Source organism: Oratosquilla oratoria, chromosome 8 (genome assembly GCF_046742065.1).
Source record: "Oratosquilla oratoria isolate Oo_2021 chromosome 8, ASM4674206v1, whole genome shotgun sequence".
NCBI classification, from domain to species: domain Eukaryota; kingdom Metazoa; phylum Arthropoda; class Malacostraca; order Stomatopoda; family Squillidae; genus Oratosquilla; species Oratosquilla oratoria.
Window position 1 is genome coordinate 36,976,971 of NC_134784.1, and position 20,000 is coordinate 36,996,970.

The following is a 20,000-nucleotide window of genomic DNA, read 5'->3' on the forward strand; positions in this document are numbered from 1 at the left end:
GCTCAGGTGTGTGTGTGTGTGTGTGTGTGTGTGTGTGTGTGTGTGTGTGTGTGTGTGTGTGTGTGTGTGTGTGTGTGTGTGTGTGTGTGTGTGTGTGTGTGTGTGTGTGTGTGTGTGTGTGTGTGTGTGTGTGTGTGTGTGTGTGTGTGTGTGTGTGTGTGATTTCAGTAACAATAAAATATTTTTAAAAACGTGTCGGTGCAAATACAATTACTTTCAATCTTGTCACATCTTCACGTATTAAATGCTTATTCTACACCATGTATTTTAACGGGTGTAAACTTTTTACATAGGAAAAGAGTTGGCAAAACATTCAAAATGTGTGGCTTATATGAAGGAATAGTTGGTCCGGACCGTGAATCAGTGAACATGACCCGTAGCTCCGCCCACTAGATTAGCTCTTGAAAAGTATGGTGCACGCTATAATCATGTTCCAATATATTTAAAAAAAAATCATCTTGTTGACCTGAGGGATGGACTCGAATCCAAATAGATTTTAGACTTCTAGATAGTTTCAGTCGAGATATGCTATCGATCCTTTGCTACAGTGGAGGTGCCACGGAAATGAATAGAATAACCAATTGGTAGGGAGAATAAGTATCACCCGGTATGTGACGGGTTAAGACATGTTGTTTCGTTCGTTGTCTAAGGCGAAGTTGTGTTATACTGGAGACAGTGAAGTGAAGGTGTGATAGAGACAGTGAAGAAACCGAGATGGAGTTCCTGTGAATGGAGGAGGAAGATGTTGCTTCAATTGATTGAGCAAAAAAGCAGGGACTGGTAAAGTATCAAATAATCATTAAGTCAAAAGGCTAGACTCAGTCAAATTATCGTCTCGTAATTGCCTCAGTCTTGATGGAAAAACAATTTGGAACGATGTCACTGAGTGGACTCATTAAAGGACGGGGTTGTACTACGTGTTTGTGGCCGTTGCAGATAGCTCTTTCACCGAAGAGACCTCGCTCAGTCAAAAGGCTATGACCTCACCGAACTTTTGCTAAGCATATGCTTCTGGTTATCATGAAATAAACTCTTATGAAAGAACGTTCTCGTAAAATCTATGGTCATGAACATTGCCACAAACAAATGTCCCAATAACGTTGAGAGTATGCGATGAATTTCCATTATCATGTTAACGTGTGATTTCTTCCCATCATCAACAGCCGTTGCTGTGAACCAGGAGTCGCATGTAGACGAATGGTAGATCTAGATAATGGGATTTTTTTTTTCAGAAGATAAAGAAAAAAATAAAGTCGTCAGTTACCGGTTGCCCTAAGTAGCCATCGTTTCTTCTTTTTCTTCTTCTTCTTGTTATTCTTCTTCTTTTCCTCTCTTTCTAACTTTATTTCGACTATCACCTAGTGAAGGACATTTGTACAGTACTATTGTTTCGAATGCTTTTAGTATGAAATATGTATCAAATTCATCATTACTATGTTTTTTAAGGGGGGGGGCAAAGATCACTCTGTACAACCTTCCGCTTTCTACTTTCCCTATCTCACCCTCCAACTTATACTATCTCCGTCTTTTACTCACCACCTATCTTCTTATTTGTTCCGTTTATTCTTCTCCTACCCTTACTCCCTCTACCTTCGCTTTTCCCCCCTCTCCTCACTCTCCCTAATGCTTCCTTCTCCTCACTTTTGCTTTCTCCTACTCAATCTTATTCCTTCCATGCCCCCCTTTTCTTTCCCCCCCTACCCCACCTTACTTCTTCCTTCCATTCCCCCTCCTCACTTCCCATTCTCCTTCCCTTTGACCCTCTCTTTCACTCTTCTTATCACCTCACTCTCATCTCTTTTTTCCCTATCAGTCTTCTTTTTCCTATAATCTTCTTCTCATTGTCTCCTCACTCTCCTCAAGCAGGGGAAGATAAAGACCTTTTGGACTTTGTATATATTGAACCAAAGCAGTTGCGGTATTTACAGATCGGGGATGTAATGCCCAATGGAGAGTGCCCTGGGAGAGTCCCCTGGGAGAGTCCCTCTTTGGCGACGCAGTCGCTTAACCTATATACGCAGAAATGGCTATATCATCATTTCTGCGTGAGGTTGCCTATTCACTATGTATTTGGTTAGTATTAGTGAATGTGTCTTGACGTGATGTAAGGTTTGTAATTATGATTGTGTACTTTGGTAATTATATAGTAATGATTAATGATCCATCTGGTGAGAGATTTGTAGCATTTAATTTGTAGGGTCGCGCGATAGTGACGTCACGCTTACTCAAGTTGCTTGTGATTTTGGAATGTGTAGCCCAGCAAGTGATTGGTAGTAATGTTTGGTCTAAGTGTGAGTTGACCGGCGCCAATGTATGACATCCTGTGTGGCATTGCGGATCACGTTTAATGCGTGTAACATATCGCATGGTAGTTATGGTTACATTGTCTTCCCGACCTCTTTGAGGTACGTCCCTGTACCTAGGGTCAAGGACGAGACAGTGGGGTATAGCATTGAAGAATATACAATTGCATAAGAAGGTATGATATGATAATGTGTTAGGTCTCTAGTGGGAGACATTGTGGCTTGGACGAGTTGTAGTAAAGGGAGGGGAGTGTACGTCATTATCATATCATGGGTGTATTCAGTAAACTATGGTAAATGTATGTCTTTGCACTAAAAATCTTTCTCATTTTGAGTGTCAGTATCTACTCTCTTTTTAATGAGAATTTATGGGATTTTGTCTTTGTCACTGGTTCGGGATCTCTTTTCATTGTTTTGTTCCCTTTCCACTGTAGTTCAAATGAGATTCGGTTAGCACTTTGACTGGGTACCATAGCTTAATGAAACAAAATGAATGCGAGACAGAGGCCACACCTTAACCCTACTCCTCTCCTTCCTAGCAAGTGTACACTATTCATACACCTGCACAAGTCCAGCACGTTATCCAAAGACCAAAGACCAAGGTGAATACACACACACACACACACACACACACACACACACACACACACACGCACGCACGCACGCACGCACACAAACAAACACACACACACACACACACACACACACATACACACACACACAAACAAACAAACAAACAAACAAACACGCGCGCGGTTTTCACTATATAATAGGTCTTTAAATGTTCATTTTTTCCCACTTCAAAGTCCACGTACCTAATGGGAATAGCAGCACTTTTCCACGTTGAAACACAATAAAAAGGACATTCGTTGTTCATGGTGACAGACTGCAAACATGCAATCCTCAGAAAGTGATCATTAACAATAACTATCTAGAACATACCGCACAACAAAGATGGCCATAAAGTAGTTGGGAAGAGGAAACATTGGGAACGAAGTCTGTCATTGCCAGAGATGGCCCCATGCTGACCCGACCTCGCCCTCACGACCGCCTTGCAGAATGGACAAAGAAAAACGGGATAGATGGACAGAGGGCGAGGGGGATGAAAAAAGAGTGACGAAAGGAGAAATAAAGAAGAGAAAAGAGAGGGACTTAGGGAGAATATAGAGAAATAGGAATGAATGCACGTGAAACAGGGGATAAATGATGAATATTAAACTGCATAGGGAGAAGAGGGAGGGGGGTCTAACATGAAGATTAGCATGTTGGAACATGAACAAGTGCTTAAGAATCGGCATACAACAAAAAATATGTGTAGTAAAGCGATCGGATATGGTTTGACAGGATATGCTGGGAAAACAAATTAAAAAATCTAATAAAAACAGAATAGAGTAAAAGAGACAGTCTTTATACTGTTCTACAATTTTGCATTACACTACATAGAATTTTATATATATATATATATCTGAAAATAAATTAAGAACCATATCCACACCTAAAACGTCACCCACAGACACACCTACATACACACACACACACACACACACACACACACACACACACACACACACACACACACACACACACACACACACACACACACACACACACACACACACACACACACACGCACGCAAGCACTCATGCACACACATACACACACACACACACACACACACATATATATATATATATATATGTATGTATATATATATATATACAAAAACAACAAACACCCACACTCACACACAAATAGCGGCGAGGTTACACACCATCTATACCTCACCAGCAATGAATAATCATCCTTCGACTTTACCTCAACATCATTGATAAGGCCCAGTCGCAAGTAAAAAAAAAAATCATAGGTGGATAAGAACGCCTAGCTTATTATGGACATATAATAGAATAGTTTTAAATCTATGTATATTTAACCAATGATGGTTACTGTTAGTAGTCCTCATTCCTGATCCTCACTCCCGTCCTCACCTTTTCTCGGCTGTTCCACAACTTTACTGGCCCTCAAATGGTCCCATGTTACATGATTGCGTCCCCAGCCACGCGACTCAACCCAGAGCTTCCTTAAGGCCCACGGGTGGAACAAAGCCTCCTTGATGGAACACGTGCAGATCACCAACCTAAGACGGACTCTGTTGAGGCCCCCAACGATGACTAACCTGCACCTCGGCCAGCCACGTGATATGAACAAAGGATTCATTGAGGAACGCATACCCTCTGTTTTCGTAAGTCACCGGCGTCAAACGTTTTGCCTCCGACTTCCCTCGCATCAGACTTGACCTCCGCCAATTAGGAGCATGGTCATGACCTGCCGTGTATATAAGAGCTGAACGGACGCCGAAGATTCAGATCACCTCGGAGCATCATACGTGAGCCTGGCTCGCTGCTCCTTGCTTTTTCACCTACCCTCCCCCCTCCCTCGCATTCAGATTGCCTGGGGACACGATTTGAAACACAGTCGTCACCTCCCTCGCCGTCTCGTCCCTTAACCCTTTTTTTCGCCCTTAACGCAAGCCTCCTCCCACACTGGCGCCCAACTTTCATTGCTAAATAAAACCAACTCTGTCTCCATCAGAGTTTGTCTCAATCAGCCTAACATTTGTCTGCCTAACAATTACATACATGTGATAGTCCAGCAAGATTAACAGCGACATTGACCATTTTCAAAACACGACCTGTTAACCCCCTCACCTCCATTAGGTTGTGCAGCCCTGAGGAGATGGCAACCGTCTTCTGGATTGGCCCCAATATCTTCCTCTATTAACTTCAAATATATTCATTACATCTTCCACGCATAGGGAGCTGACAGCCGGTGACAACTCCCCAGATAAAAGGCTCTGTCAAAATACCTAAGTCTATAAGTAATTACAAACGCAGTTATAAATATGGCACTGCCAATACTTAAACGAGTAAACCTCCTCAGACCTATGGTCACCCAGATCGCTTCTCCTATTTTCCAGTTAGCAATATCACTCAACGGGCTTCTTATCCCATATGTCCCAAATTCTTTTGTCTGTCATCTGTTACGTATTTCACTGATCTCTTAAGTTCTAAGATAATATCAACTACATCACCTCGATGGATGTCACCAGTCTTATTAAGCATGTTCTTATTCAAAATAACATAGACATTATTATATACAAAGTGTACCACATACAAGGATTTCCAATTGACAAACTTGAAACACCCTCCGACAATTATTTTTCGTTTGTAACAGAGAAGTCTCTTATTCACACAAAGGAGAACTATAAAGATAGGCGATGGAATAGCAATGGAATCCCCCTTGAGTGTCATATCTGCCACCTTTTACATGGGATCAGTCGAAGGGTAAAGATGTATAGAAGATAAATTCACGATTTATTTTTATTTGATGCCCCATAATATATTGATTATCAAGTCCAGACATTTATGGAGATTTAAAACTCCTGTTTTCACAAAAGACATCAATAACGGAGTTGTTATGAATGCCAGAGGGTTAATGCAGCAATAATTACAAGAAAAGCGTTGTTGATACCTTTGCCAAAGGGCCATCACACACTGGATTATCTGGCAAGACACTCATCATGAGCTCGAACGCATCAGGCAAGTCTAAACCAACAATGGTTTCCCTTGTGCAATCATCGAACATGGTATTTGCCGCATAAAACAGAGACAAAAAGCAAGAACTATGAAATTATTAACACTTTTATAAAAAGTTCTATAACAGTATTTCTAATATTAAAGTCTGAGTTATCCATATATAATTATTGATGAATTTAGAACTTACAGCCACACTTTGAATCAAGCTTTGGCATAAGCTGGCGAGAAGCAACACGAGCCCGAACAAATCCGTGATATATCAATGGATAAAGAAAAGATAACACTGAGGCATTATATCACGTCATAGAATGTTTACAGACATAGTAGAGCTCTCTGTGGGATGCCGTATCCCTTCCCCTCAGTTAACCACTTAAAGTGAAGATTACCATTGTGTAGTGTATATACATAGATTTATAACACTCACCGCTTATTAACATAGAGCAGCACACAACCTCCAAGCTCAATAGCTCAAACCTAACTGCAAAACAAAAAATGTAATCTGCCCAGCTATCACAAACCTTACACAGCCACTGAACATGTTAAAGCATGAATATGCCATATAGTAAAATGCCTGGTGGTCGATCAGGAAATGCTTCAATTATATTATAATTTCACTAACTCTAGTATTTACAGACGAAATTCCTCCATCTCAAACATACATTGTTTTAAACTCAAAGTCGACTATATTGAACTTAACACAAAACTTACATATTTGCATGATCATAATACAAGAGAACAGCAGATTACCTTACAAAAATTACAATTTCCCACAGAGTATAACCAACAATTACACTGGCCTGCGTTTAAATTTTTTTTTTCAAAGGTCGAAGGTTTTTCAAGTGATTTATAGTTTTTTTTTTTTTTTTTTTTTTGGTGCGCTGAATCCAAAAATGCCATCTGTTTCCTTGGATCAGGTCTAGTTTTTGAGATATGAGAAGTGCGACTTTTGGGCCTTGTATAGTACTAAGTATAAGGAAAACGAGGCTGCAGGTATAGCCTATTCTTATTTTTTTTTTCATAAAAGTTATACTGTAGCACCCCGAAACTGATACTGAAACCTAATGATGTTTTTGTTTACTTTCAGGAAACTGAAACCGAAACTGAAACTGAAACTGCATTGACTACATTGACAAACTGCATTGACAACACTGAAACTGAAAATGATTTAGAAAAGTGTGATCTCCAATCAATGTGACTGATTTTATAAGAATCTGTGCTTTTTACAAGAATCTGTGCTTCTTGTGTTTCTATTTTGGACACGTATCTTAGATTGACAGAAAATGGAACGCAAATGCACAAATCATCCTGATAGGTTCTGCTACATATGTGGTAATGTGATTCTTCCTCGTCGACTAGCAAATATAACTGATTTTGTGAAGAAGGCATATCATGCTTACTTTGGAGTTAAGCTTGGGGACCAGGACAAGCCATTTGCACCCCATGTTAGCTGCAAAACATGTGTCGAGAACTTGCGTGATTGGAGAAATAAATAAAGGAAGAGTATGCCATTCGCTGTTCCAATGGTTTGGAGAGAGGGTAAAGATCATGTGTCAGACTGCTATTTCTGCATGACTAATCTTAAAGGAGTCAACCGCAAGAACAAGCATTGTATTCAGTATCCTAATGTTCAGTCTGCCATACGACCAGTCCCTCATGGTCCAGGCCTGCCCGTTCCCGAGCCAGATGTTGCAATGGAATCTAGCTCTGAATCGGAATCTGATAACGCACTAGACAGGGCAGAGGGTGGAGAATACATGCCAGAAGAGAATGACCGGCCAGTGCCTCTAACACAAGCAGATCTCAATGACCTGACACGGGATCTAAACCTATCAAAGGAATCAGCACAGCTTCTGGGTTCTCGTCTTCGTGAGAAAAATTTGCTAGCACCTGAGACAACATTCTTTTGGTACCGAGAGCGTGAAAGAGAATTTAGACAGTTCTTCACAACCCAGAAGGACTCGTCATTAGTTTACTGCAACAACATTGCTGGTTTGATTCAATCAATGGGGCTGGACTATGTTGCTACTGAATGGAGACTGTTCATCGACTCTTCCAGCAGAAGTCTCAAGGCAGTCCTCCTTCACAACGGAAATAAATACTCTTCAATTCCAATCGGTCATTCGGTGCAAATGAAAGAAACTCATGACAACATGGATCAGCTACTGTCTGCTCTGAACTACAATGACCATGGTTGGTTGATCTGTGGAGATCTTAAGGTAGTTGGATTGGTTTTGGGACTACAGGGTGGGTACACAAAGTATCCATGCTTTTTGTGTTTGTGGGATAGTCGGGCTGATGATCAACATTTTGTCAGACAAGAATGGCCACCACGACAACGTTTGGAACCTGGTTCACACAATGTTCAGGCTCGTTCTCTTGTTGAACCAAACAAGGTCTTACTCCCACCTTTACATATCAAACTGGGACTGATGAAGAACTTTGTGAAGGCAATGGACAAGGACGGCATGGGATTTACTTTTCTTCAGCAGAAGTTTCCTCGGATCAGTCTGGAAAAGCTTAAGGCTGGCATCTTTGATGGGCCTCAGATAAGGGAACTTATGAAGGACTCAATGTTTGACGATGCACTGAATGCAGCTGATCTGTCCGTTTGGTGGTCGCTTAAGTCAGTGATAAGAAACTTTCTAGGAAATAACCGAAGTGCAGAATACGAGAAAGAAGTCGATGAGCTCTTGAACAGCTATCAAAAATTAGGGGCTCGCATGTCAGTCAAAATGCACTTTCTACGGTCCCACTTAGACTATTTCCCTCAGAACTGTGGTGACTTCAGTGAGGAACAGGGAGAACGTTTCCACCAGGATATTCGTGTCATGGAAGAACGCTACCAAGGCCGGTGGGATGTGAACTTTCTTGCGGACTACTGTTGGTGTTTGAAACGAGACGTGGTGGCTGCCCAACACAGGAGAAAGTCACTGAAAAGGCCCTTCATCCATGATTAGAATTTCTGTAATATATCCTCTTTATCTTCTGAACTATGCAAGAAAAAATTATTTCTTTTGTCAAGATTTTTTTTCCAAAATTAAAGGGAATAAATAGCACTAAATGGCTGATTGAACAAAATGAGTGTGATTTTTAGATTCTGCATAGCAAATTACCCTAGAATCAGTTATCAGATGCTTTACCTTTGAAACTTCGCAGGCCAGTGTTATTCACAGTAAGACTCCGATATGACACGCACGAAACAAATATAAGTAACATTCATTTATCACATGGCAAAACGAAACAAAAAGTAAACAGATTTGTGAAACACCAGATCATGAACGCAAATATATGATAACAGGGTAATAAATTTTTTGCAACATTAGGATAGATGTTAGGTGTTAGGTACTAATAAGTCATAGAAGGGTTTTGGTAGAGGGGGGGTTTGTGCAGTGTGGATTACTGCAATATATGATTATAAGCTGTAACGCCCCCTATGCTGATGTATGAATAGTGCCGTTGGCGTCCAGACACAAATTCATTCAACCACATCTACGTGGAATACACTTGCTAGGAAGGAGAGGAGTAGGATTAAGGTGTGGCCTCTGTCTCGCATTCATTTTGTTTCATTAAGCTATGGTACCCAGTCAAAGTGCTAACCTAATCTCATTTGAACTACAGTGGAAAGGGAACAAAACATTGAAAAGAGGTCCCGAACCATCGATCGAAAAAGACAAAATCCCATAAATTCTCATTGAAAAGCTATTTACCTCCCGGAAGCGAGCTCAGAGCTCGTATGACCGGTCTATGGGTAACGCTGTGACCTTATACACACACACACACCCAACTTCCCGCCCACGAGAGTTGGAGTAACGACTCGAAGCGCAGCGATACTGAAGTTATTTCAGCCCTGGGCAGGATTCGAACCCGGACCGTCGTAGTGGTAGTCAGGCACTCTAAAAACCGCGCCACCGTGTGTGTGTGTGTGTGTGTGTGTGTGTGTGTGTGTGTGTGTGTGTGTGTGTGTGTGTGTGTGTGTGTGTGTGTGTGTGTGTGTGTGTGTGTGTGTGTGTGTTCGTGGGGTTTTTTTTAGCGTGTATCTATGATTTGTGTGGGTGCGTGGGAATGTGTACATTTTAAATCTATCACATATACATGCATTCAATGCCATATAATTTCTGTCTCTACTTATATACCAATTGCTCTCCCTTATAGGGGAGGAAGCCAAATCAATGCCACGCACCCACACCAACCCATTCGACTCCTGTATAAACAGTATCTAATTGTTTTGTTACGACAATGGTATTTACGTATTTTGACCTGGCTGAAAAATGTGATTGAATTCACGGTTCAAAGCAGTCGTCTCAATTTACTCATTCATTACGATGATGATTTTACAGATTTAGTTCCGAGACCGAGCACCTTTTTATAATTTTGGGAAAGATTTTTTTATTACGTATTTGGCATCTATATAGGTTTGCTGTTTCTGAGAAAAACACTCTTTGTAACAAACCATTTGTTCCCGAACAGTGGTCAGTTAGCTTATATATATTCATCGTAAACTAATCAACGATAAACCGACAGAAACAAATAATATTATCGTTATTTGATTTATAGAAATACAAAAGTGACTCGTTACAAGAGCGTCAATTTTGTTGTCATGAAAGCGAAAAAAAAAGGATGTCAATTATCTTTCCTTACAGTTAAGTATGACCAAAATTAATTTAGGTTCGATTAGGCTACAATCACACTTACTATTGTTAACGCCTGACTGGCTTTTGTATCCGCTGGCTTCATTGACCAGGCATTTTGCGCTGCACTAAAACTACTGAAGACTCATTTACACGGGGCAAGTTAAGAGGCAAGTCAAGCGTGCAAGTTACTTGCCGTGCGGAAACATCTGCTTGACAAAGAATATTGGGCATTTAGCCCAATTTTTTTTGTCAAGCAGATGTTTACACACGGCAAGTAACTTGTACGCTAGACTTGCCTCTCAACTTGCCCTTTGTAAATGAAGCTTGATTCTCGCTGCTTTGAGCTAACCTACGAGAGGACTTTTAATGAAATATATACATATATATATATATGTGTGTGTGTGTGTGTGTGTGTGTGTGTGTGTGTGTGTGTGTGTGTGTGTGTGTGTGTGTGTGTGTGTGTGTGTGTGTGTGTGTGTGTGTGTGTGTGTGTGTGTGTGTGTGTGTGTGTGTGTGTGTGTGTGTGTACACGACAATACAAGAAAACTCCAAAATATAATTTTCAATGTGATGGAAACATACCATTCAGTTCTGGTATGACCTCTGATATGCAAGCAAAACAAATCTGTGTTCGCTAGGCCGAAAAATGTCACGTCAACTTCATTGGTCACATGGGGCTATTGTAAGTCTCACAGAAAACGTTTGTGAACATAAAGTCTTTTGGAACATTCAAACATCCCTACTATCCCATGTACAGTCGCCTGTCTTCAAGGGACAAACCGAATCCAAGAAATTCTACCTCCATAGCGGTTTGTGTTGTAATGATCAGCTGATTTCGCTAGCGGACTTGGCTGTTGTGACCAGACAGCTGCACATATCGCTGTCAAACCAGAAAGAAAAACAGTCTAGCGTTAATAATAGCAAGTGTGACCGTAGCTTTAGATTAGGTTACCTTTGCTTAGCGTAGTTTAGAATAGATTAGGTTAGGTTAGGTTAGATTAGACTAGTTTAGGCTAGGTTAGGTAAAGTTATGTTAAGTTAGATATGGTTAAGTTAGATTATGTTTGACTAGGTTAGGTTAAGTGAATATAAATTGGGTTTAAGTTGGCTAAGATAATCATTGCAATTAGATACACTGAGAATAATAACTATTCCGACCGTACTTGGGTTTGATGGATTTTATTAATATATGAGTCAAATAACTACCATCATTTGTCACTAAAAAAAAAACTGGGCAAAAAGAGTGTTAGGAGGAGAGTAAAGAACTAACGAACTTGAATACCTTCCAAAAAACTTATATTTGCTATTATGATGGGCCTACCAGATTTGGGCGAGTTAGCGACACCCTTTATAAAGAAGTCCATCATAGATTAGGTTATGCATTCATATACATATTTACATGTATATAAACATATTATTAGTATTCCCTACTTTCTACATTTTGGATGAAGGGACTTCCACCTAGTCAGATATTGAATTTCCAGTTCATATCTTGTAATTACCGCGCGGGTCAGGATCCAATCTACTCTTGGTCCGAACTAATACTAAACATTGTTTTTTTTCTCTCTCACAGGTACATCATCAGTTCTTGTCGGATGGGGACAAACGAAGCCTATTAATGCAAATTCCTGCAAAAAAAGTAAGTCGCAAATTCAGACTGGTAATTCGAAAATCCTTATTTTCTTTTAGTTATTTGCAAACACACACACTCCGAGATCGTTTTGTGTATCAGCCTGAGGTCACAAGACACCCAGTTACCATGTGCTGCCACGTGGAGGCTCAGCAGGAGCCTTAATGTCGGGGAGTTTACTGTACATACTGACAGCAGAAGACTTCAAAACTACTCACACACACACACACACACACACACACACACACACACACACACACACACACACACACACACACACACACACACACACACACACACACACACACACACATACACACACACACACACACACACACACACTCACACACATACACACGCACACACGCACACACACACGTGCACACAATTATACACACACACACACAAACACACAAACACATTATCACACACACAAAATGCGTACACGCGAGTGTGTGTGTGTGTGTGTGTATGTGTGTGTGTGTGTGTGTGTGTGTGTGTGTGTGTGTGTGTGTGTGTGTGTGTGTGTGTGTGTGTGTGTGTGTGTGTGTGTGTGTGTGTGTGTGTGTGTGTGTGTGTGAGTAGCTTTGAAGTCTTCTGCTGTCAGTATGTACAGTAAACTCCCCGGCATTAAGGCTCCTGCTGAGCCTCCACGCGGCAGCACATGGTAACTGGGTGTCTTGTGACCTCAGGCTGATACACAAAACGATCTCGGAGCTTGCAAAGAGGACTCACAGGTTAGTTTCTCCTCATGACACCGACCACCCCTGTCCCACCACCTTTTGGGTAAATTGGTGAAGTTTAAGACTATAAAAGTTAACCCACGATGAAAAAAAGTATGATGGAAGTCATACAATAGGCGAAAAACGACAAACCGTGTTTTTTTTCAGAATTTTGTGTCTCTGTTCAGCAGAGAGGTTTCTTATGCCTCTCCCTCTCAAAATCCATTCACTGCGCAGCTTTGTCCTCCGGTTATCTTTAGATGTCGTCGTCACCATCATGATGATAATCATAATGATCATGATCATAATCATGATGTTCATGATGATGTTCATGATGTTGATCATCATCATCATCATCATCATCATCATCATCATCATCATCATCATCATCATCATCATCATCATCATCATCATCATCATCATCATCATCATCATTATCATTATCATCATCATTATCATCATCAACAACGTAAACAAACAAGGAAGATCTTATACACACACACACACACACAAGCACGCACGCACACACACACACAAACAAACACGCAAACACACATCATACGCACACACGAGCGCACAAGCACAGGCATAGACACACACACTCACACACAATACAAAAAACACACAATCACACACACACACATACACACACACAAATTTACACGGACGCGCGTGCGTACACACACACACACACACACACACACACACACACACACACACACACACACACACGCACGCACGCACACACACACACACAAACATAAATTTACACAAAGAAAAGTTAAAAAGTGCAGATGGAGAGATGATAATGGAAGAGACGGCAGTAAGAGGATGATGGGCAACTAATTTTAGAGAGTTGCTGAATGTGAAGAAGGATAGGGAAGGAAAAGTAGTTGCAGTGGGAAGGAAATGACAGTAATGAATAAGCAAATTGGAGGAGATGAAAGCAGTTATTAAAATGATGAGAGCAGGTAAGACACTTGGATTGGATGAGTGTTATGTGGAGTGTCTTAAAAAGGGAGGTACAATGATGGTGAACTGGCTGGTGAGTTTTTTTTTAATGCTTGTCTAAAAGAGGGTAGAGTGCCGGAGGACTTGAGGAGTGCCTGTATAGTTCCACTTTACAAGGGAAAAGGGGACAAATGTGAGTGTAGTAGTTTCAGAGGGATCAGTTTGTTGAGTGTAGTTGGGAAGGCTTATGGGAGGTTTTTGATTGAGAGGATTAGGAGAGGAATAGAAGGAGTAATTGGTGAGGATCAGTGTAGGTTTAGGACAGGCAGGGGTTGCGTGGATCAGATTTTTGTGGTAAGGCAAATATGTGGGTAAGCTTTAGGAAAAGGTAAGAATGTTTTTTGGCCTCTATGTATCTGGAAAAGGCTTATGACAGGGTAGACAGTAATACACTGTGGGAGGCATTGCAGATATATGGGATAGGAGCAGAGATATTAAGAGCATTCAAGTGTTTTACGAGAGTAGTAGAGCCTGTGTTAGAATTAGAAATGGAGAGATTGAGTGGTTTGAAGTAAAGGTGGGGCTTCGCCAGGGATGTGTTACGTCGCTTTGGCTATTCACTCTATTCATGGATGGGGTGGTGCGAGAGGTAAATGCAAGGGTAACGGGCCGGGGACTGGAGATGGTTAAAGAAAATGGAGGATATGGAAGATAAGTCAGTTGTTGTTTGCTGACGACACTGCGCTTGTGACAGGATCAAAGGAGGGATTAAGGAAGTTAGTGATGGAGTTTGGGAAAGTGTGCGAAAGAAAGAAGTTGATAAATGTGGGTAAAAGTAAGGTGATGAGATGTACCAGGGGAGAATGTGGCAGCAAATTGGAATTGAATATTGAAGGAGAGAGATTGGAGGAAGTGGATAGCTTTAGATACTTGGGTGCGAATGTGGCAGGGAAAGGAATGGAGGTAGAATATAGATTGAGGGAAGCAAGTAAATGCCTTGGTGGATTAAAAGTGTAATAAGAAATAGACATTTGGGAATGGATGCTAAGAGGAAATTGTATGAAGGAGTGATTGTGCCGATTGCACTGTACAGGAGAACCATGGAACATAAGAGAGAAAGAAAGGAGGAGTTTGAATGTGTTTGAGATGAGGTGCCTGAGAAGTATGGTAGGGGTTACTAGGCTGGTTAAAGCGAGAAACGAGGAAATGAGGAGGAGTGCGGGGGTGAAAAGGGAGTTTGGAGATAGGGTTCATGAAAGAGTATTAGGATGGTTTGGAGACATAGAAAGAATGAGTGAAGGAAAATAAGTAAAAGATATGTGGAAGGCAGAGGTAGAAGGAGTGAACATGAGGGGGCGACCAAGGATGAGAGTGATGGATGGGTTAAAAAGGGGCATACACACACACACACACACACACACATACACACACACACACACACACACACACACACACACACACACACACACACACACACACACATATATATATATATATATATATATATATATATATATAAATATATATATATATATATATATATTTATATATGTGTGTGTGTGTGTGTGTGTGTGTGTGTGTGTGTGTGTGTGTGTGTGTGTGTGTGTGTGTGTGTGTGTGTGTGTGTGTGTGTGTATATATATATATACATGTATAGATATATCACATATATGCTTGTATATACATATCTATGGGTGTATGGTCGAAGTAGGTGATAAACCTTTTTCTTGCTTGAGTGAAGGAGGGGATGACATAGGTAATTTGGAGAGTGACGAATTATTTGCACGATTCCAGGATATGTTAGCCAAGATTACGAATAAGGTTGGGATTCCTTTTTATATGTGGAGTCCTTTTGAGGTTTAAAATTGGATACCTATGGCATTCCAGGATTATTACAATGAACTGTAGGATGAGCATTTGTCGACAACAGGGATTGCCTTTATGGCAAGAATTATCTATATTCAAGGGATGGGGTGCACTTGTCACGCAAGGGATTTTGGCTCCTTGCTGGGTCTCTTGAGCGAAATGTAAGCATCCTGTAGGTGTTTTTCCGGTAGATTACATGGGAATCGGGGAAAATGTATCGGGATATATTTTAAAGAATAGAAACAGCTCAGATCGGAACTCTAAAAAGAATTACTTAAGCAGGTGGAGGGAGGATACACTAAAGGTATAATATACAAACAGTATCAGTGTAATTGATAAATCTTAATTAATGCGAGGTAAAGTATGTGTAGAGAGATTTGATATTATAGCTATTATATAATCTTTGAATATGGCGGATAGATACTTTCTTCCGGATATCGAGATAGAAGGATATAAAAAATTTCATAAGGGGTAGGCACAAGTAGGGGAGGAGTAGAACTTTTCATTAAAAAAAAATAGCAAATTGTGTTATCAACAATTCAGTTAAGAAAGAGGAGAGCAGTCAAAGCACGATATTTTTGGGGTGGAAATTATAGGCAAGAATAAGAATTTTTTTATTGTTATAATAGGATATTTTAACTATAGACACATTGATTGGGAAATTTTAGTAGATGTGGTGCAAGACAATTTCCTAAACAAATCATTACCGATCATACGAGGAGAGAGAATACTTTGAACTTACTCTTATCTAAAAGTTATCTAACGAGATAGTCTAGACTCTGACAATCATCAAGAAATAAGATTTTATATTAAAAGGGCAGAACTGAATAGTACGGATACCTGACTTCAGGAGAGCCAATTTTGAAAAGCTGAGAATTTTTTTAGTACAATTGGTTACATGCGGGGCCGGCCCAGAGTACTATGATCGGGTGGGATGCGCAGTCAGCACTGATGTCATTAGCGCAGTCAGGTGTCCGGAGCAAGATCGAGTCATCCAACCTAAACTGCTTGTTTCATCTCTACAGAAAAAAGAAAAAGAAATAAAAAAAGAAAAAAAAAGAAAAAACAATAATAATAATAATAATAATAATAATAATAATAATAATAATAATAATAATAATAATAATAATAATAAGAAGAAGAAGAAAAAGAAGAAGAAGAAGAAGAAGAAGAAGAAGAAGAAGAAGAAGAAGAAGAAGAAGAAGAAGAAGAAGAAGAAGAAGAAGAATCATAATAATAATAATGGTAATAATAATAATAATAATAATAATAATAATAATAATAATAATAATAATAATAATAATAATAATAATAATAATAATAATAATAATAATAATAATAATAATAATGATAATAATAATAAGGAAAGGATAAGCCCAGCTAAAAACGATGATCCCAAGTTAGATTTGGAGGAAAAAATAACCGAGGCGTTTAACAAATATTTTTTCACGGTATTTACAAAGGAGGGGTTAGATATCGTACCTGATTGCAACTCGAACTTCAGTTGGGGATGAGGAAAATAGATTTACCGTCATCAGCATTTGAAAGGCATAAGTTTTAAACTGATTGATAGACTTAAAGCTACTGAATCCCCTGGTCCCAGCGAAAATTTTCCGAGAATGCTAAAAGAGTGTAAATTTGAAATCTGTGACCAGTTAATGGAAATATTTAATAAGTCGGTAAACATTGGTTTTGTACCTATTTCTTGGGGGCACGCAAACGTTCCTGCTTTCAAAAAGGGTAACAAATTGTCTATGCACAACTACATGTCAATCATTTTTACATCAGTTATAGGTAAAATGCTTGTATCAATAATTGCTAATAGAATGAGAGATCACATTGAGATACACAATTTGATTTCATGACTCCCAACATGGGTTCACCGAGGGTAAATCACGTGTAACTAATATTCTATCTTTTTACACCAATGTCTTCAAGGCGTCAGATACCAATGATACTAAATAAAGTCAAAGCCAATGACATAGGAAGAAAAGTGTTTGAATGGATCAGACCATGAATCAGTGACAGAAAACAGCGAGTCACCATAAATGGCGTGGAATTCAAATGGGGGAGTGTTACTAGTGGAGTTCCCCAGGGCTCGGTTTTGGGTCCCTTGTTGTTCATCGTATATTTAAATAAATTGGACAATAGGATTATTAGTGATGTTAGAAAAAATGTGGACGATGCTAAGATAGGACGCCTAATTAAGTCAGGAGAAGACGCCAGGATAGTACAGGAGGATCTTAACAAATTGTTCACATCGTCGGTGAAATGGCAAATGGATCTCAATATCTTAAAATGCACTGTATTAAACGTAGGTTTTACACAACCCAGAAAGCATATATACTTTAAATAGCACATTTTAGAGAAAACATAATGCAAGAGGGACTTGGGAGTTTTAGTGAGTTCTGACCTTAAATCCAGGGAATGCATTAGCGCCATGAAGGATCTTACAGAGCATTAGGTTTAATTGCTAGGACTGTTACGATCTAAAGTGCAGAGGTAGTTATCAAACTCTATTTGGCGTTAGTTAGACCCATCCTAGAATATGCAGTACGGTTTTGGTTTCCGTCCTAAAGAATGGATATCATTTCACTGGGATCAGTACTGAGGATAATGACCAAAAGGATCCGATAGAGGTGTTCAAGTAGATCAAGGGTTTTAAGAAGGGGGATGCAAACAAGGTCATCATATTAAGGCAGTAGGACAGGACTTATAGTAATGGATTTAAAATGGACAATTTTAGATCTAAGAGGGAAATAAGTAGAAAATTGTTTAACAATAGATTGGTCAACGAGTGGAATAGATTTAGTAACCATGAAGTGAACGCTGAAATCATCGGTTGTTTAAGAAAATGTTAGAAAACTGTATGGGTGGGGGTGATAGGTTGTAATGGACATGGAGGTGCCTAATGTAGGCCTTATGGTCTCCTGCATTTTCCTTTATACTTGTGTTATGTTCTTATGTGATTCACCATGGTCTTGGATCATGTGTTGGACTCGTGATCGACAGCTATTTCCCTCCCGGAGGAGCTCATATATGACAGCCCTATGGGTAATGCTGTGACCTTACACGCACACACACCCCGAACTCTGTCCACGAGAACTAGAGTAACGACTCGCAGCGCAGCGATACTGAAATTATCTCAGCCGTGGGTGGGATTCGAACCCAGACCGACGTAGTGACACCGAGAACTCTACCACTGCGCCACGTTGTGTCTGTGTGTGTGTGTGTGTGTGTGTGTGTGTGTGTGTGTGTGTGTGTGTGTGTGTGTGTGTGTGTGTGTGTGTGTGTGTGTGTGTGTGTGTGTGTGTGTGTGTGTGTGTGTGTGTGTGTGTGTGTGTGTGTGTGTGTGCGTGTGTGTGTGTGTGTGTGTGTGTGTGTGTGCGTGCGTGCGTGTGTGTGTGTTGTGTGTGTGTGTATGTGTATGTGTGTGTGTGTATGTATGTGTGTGTATGTATGTGTGTGTGTATGTGTGTGTGTGTGTGTGTGTATGTATGTGTGTGTATGTATGTATGTGTGCGTGCGTGCGTGCGTGCGTGTGTGTGTGTATGTGTGTGTGTGTGCATGTATGTGCGTGTATGTGTGTGTGTATGCGTGCGTGCGTGTGTGTGTGTGTGTGTGTGTGTGTGTGTGTGTGTGTGTGTGTGTGTGTGTGTGTGTGTGTGTGTGTGTGTGTGTGTGTGTGTGTGTGTGTGTGTGTGTGTGTGTGTGTGTGTGCGTGTGCATATTTGTGTGTATGTGTGCTTGTGTGATCGATTTTTGCGTGTGTGTGTGTGTGTGTGTGTGTGTGTGTGTGTGTGTGTGTGTGTGTGTGTGTGTGTGTGTGTGTGTGTGTGTGTGTGTGTGTGTGTGTGTGTGTGTGTGTGTGTGTGTGTGTGTGTGTGTGTGTACACTGTGAGTGTGTTTCTTTATGCGCACCAAACTAATTGTGTTTACCTATTTGTAGTGCACAGAAAAAGAAAAAGATTAAAGGTGACTTGTATCTTCCTCTTTAATTTTCATACTCTAAATATCATTCATAGCTACAATTTGGTTGTCAACCTATTTTTAGATTATCGTAGATTTTAATATATGGTTCAATATTGAGTTATATTCCTTTCAATTATGTCCCCATCCATATAATTGAAAACTACCTCACTCTGCATGAATCCATAAATCTCTCTCACATTCTTATTGGTATTGCTTGTCGGGTAACAAAATGTCTAATACCAACAATTCCAGATATTTTTCTTATTTTCCCTTTTTTATAAATCTGCTTCCCAGTGAATAAATTGGTGGCAGTCTTTTGAAGCTATTGCTA

General features: G+C 40.2%; 1 protein-coding gene across 1 annotated transcript in view; it reads left to right on the forward strand.

The window, feature by feature from the left end:
• LOC143027476 (uncharacterized) overlaps positions 1-20,000 on the forward strand; it is a 343,655-nt gene that overhangs the window by 316,489 nt on the left and 7,166 nt on the right. Inside the window, exon 6 of the mRNA XM_076188762.1 lies at positions 12,102-12,167. Coding sequence (XP_076044877.1) covers positions 12,102-12,167 — 66 coding nt within the window. The remainder of the gene's footprint in view (positions 1-12,101; positions 12,168-20,000) is intronic.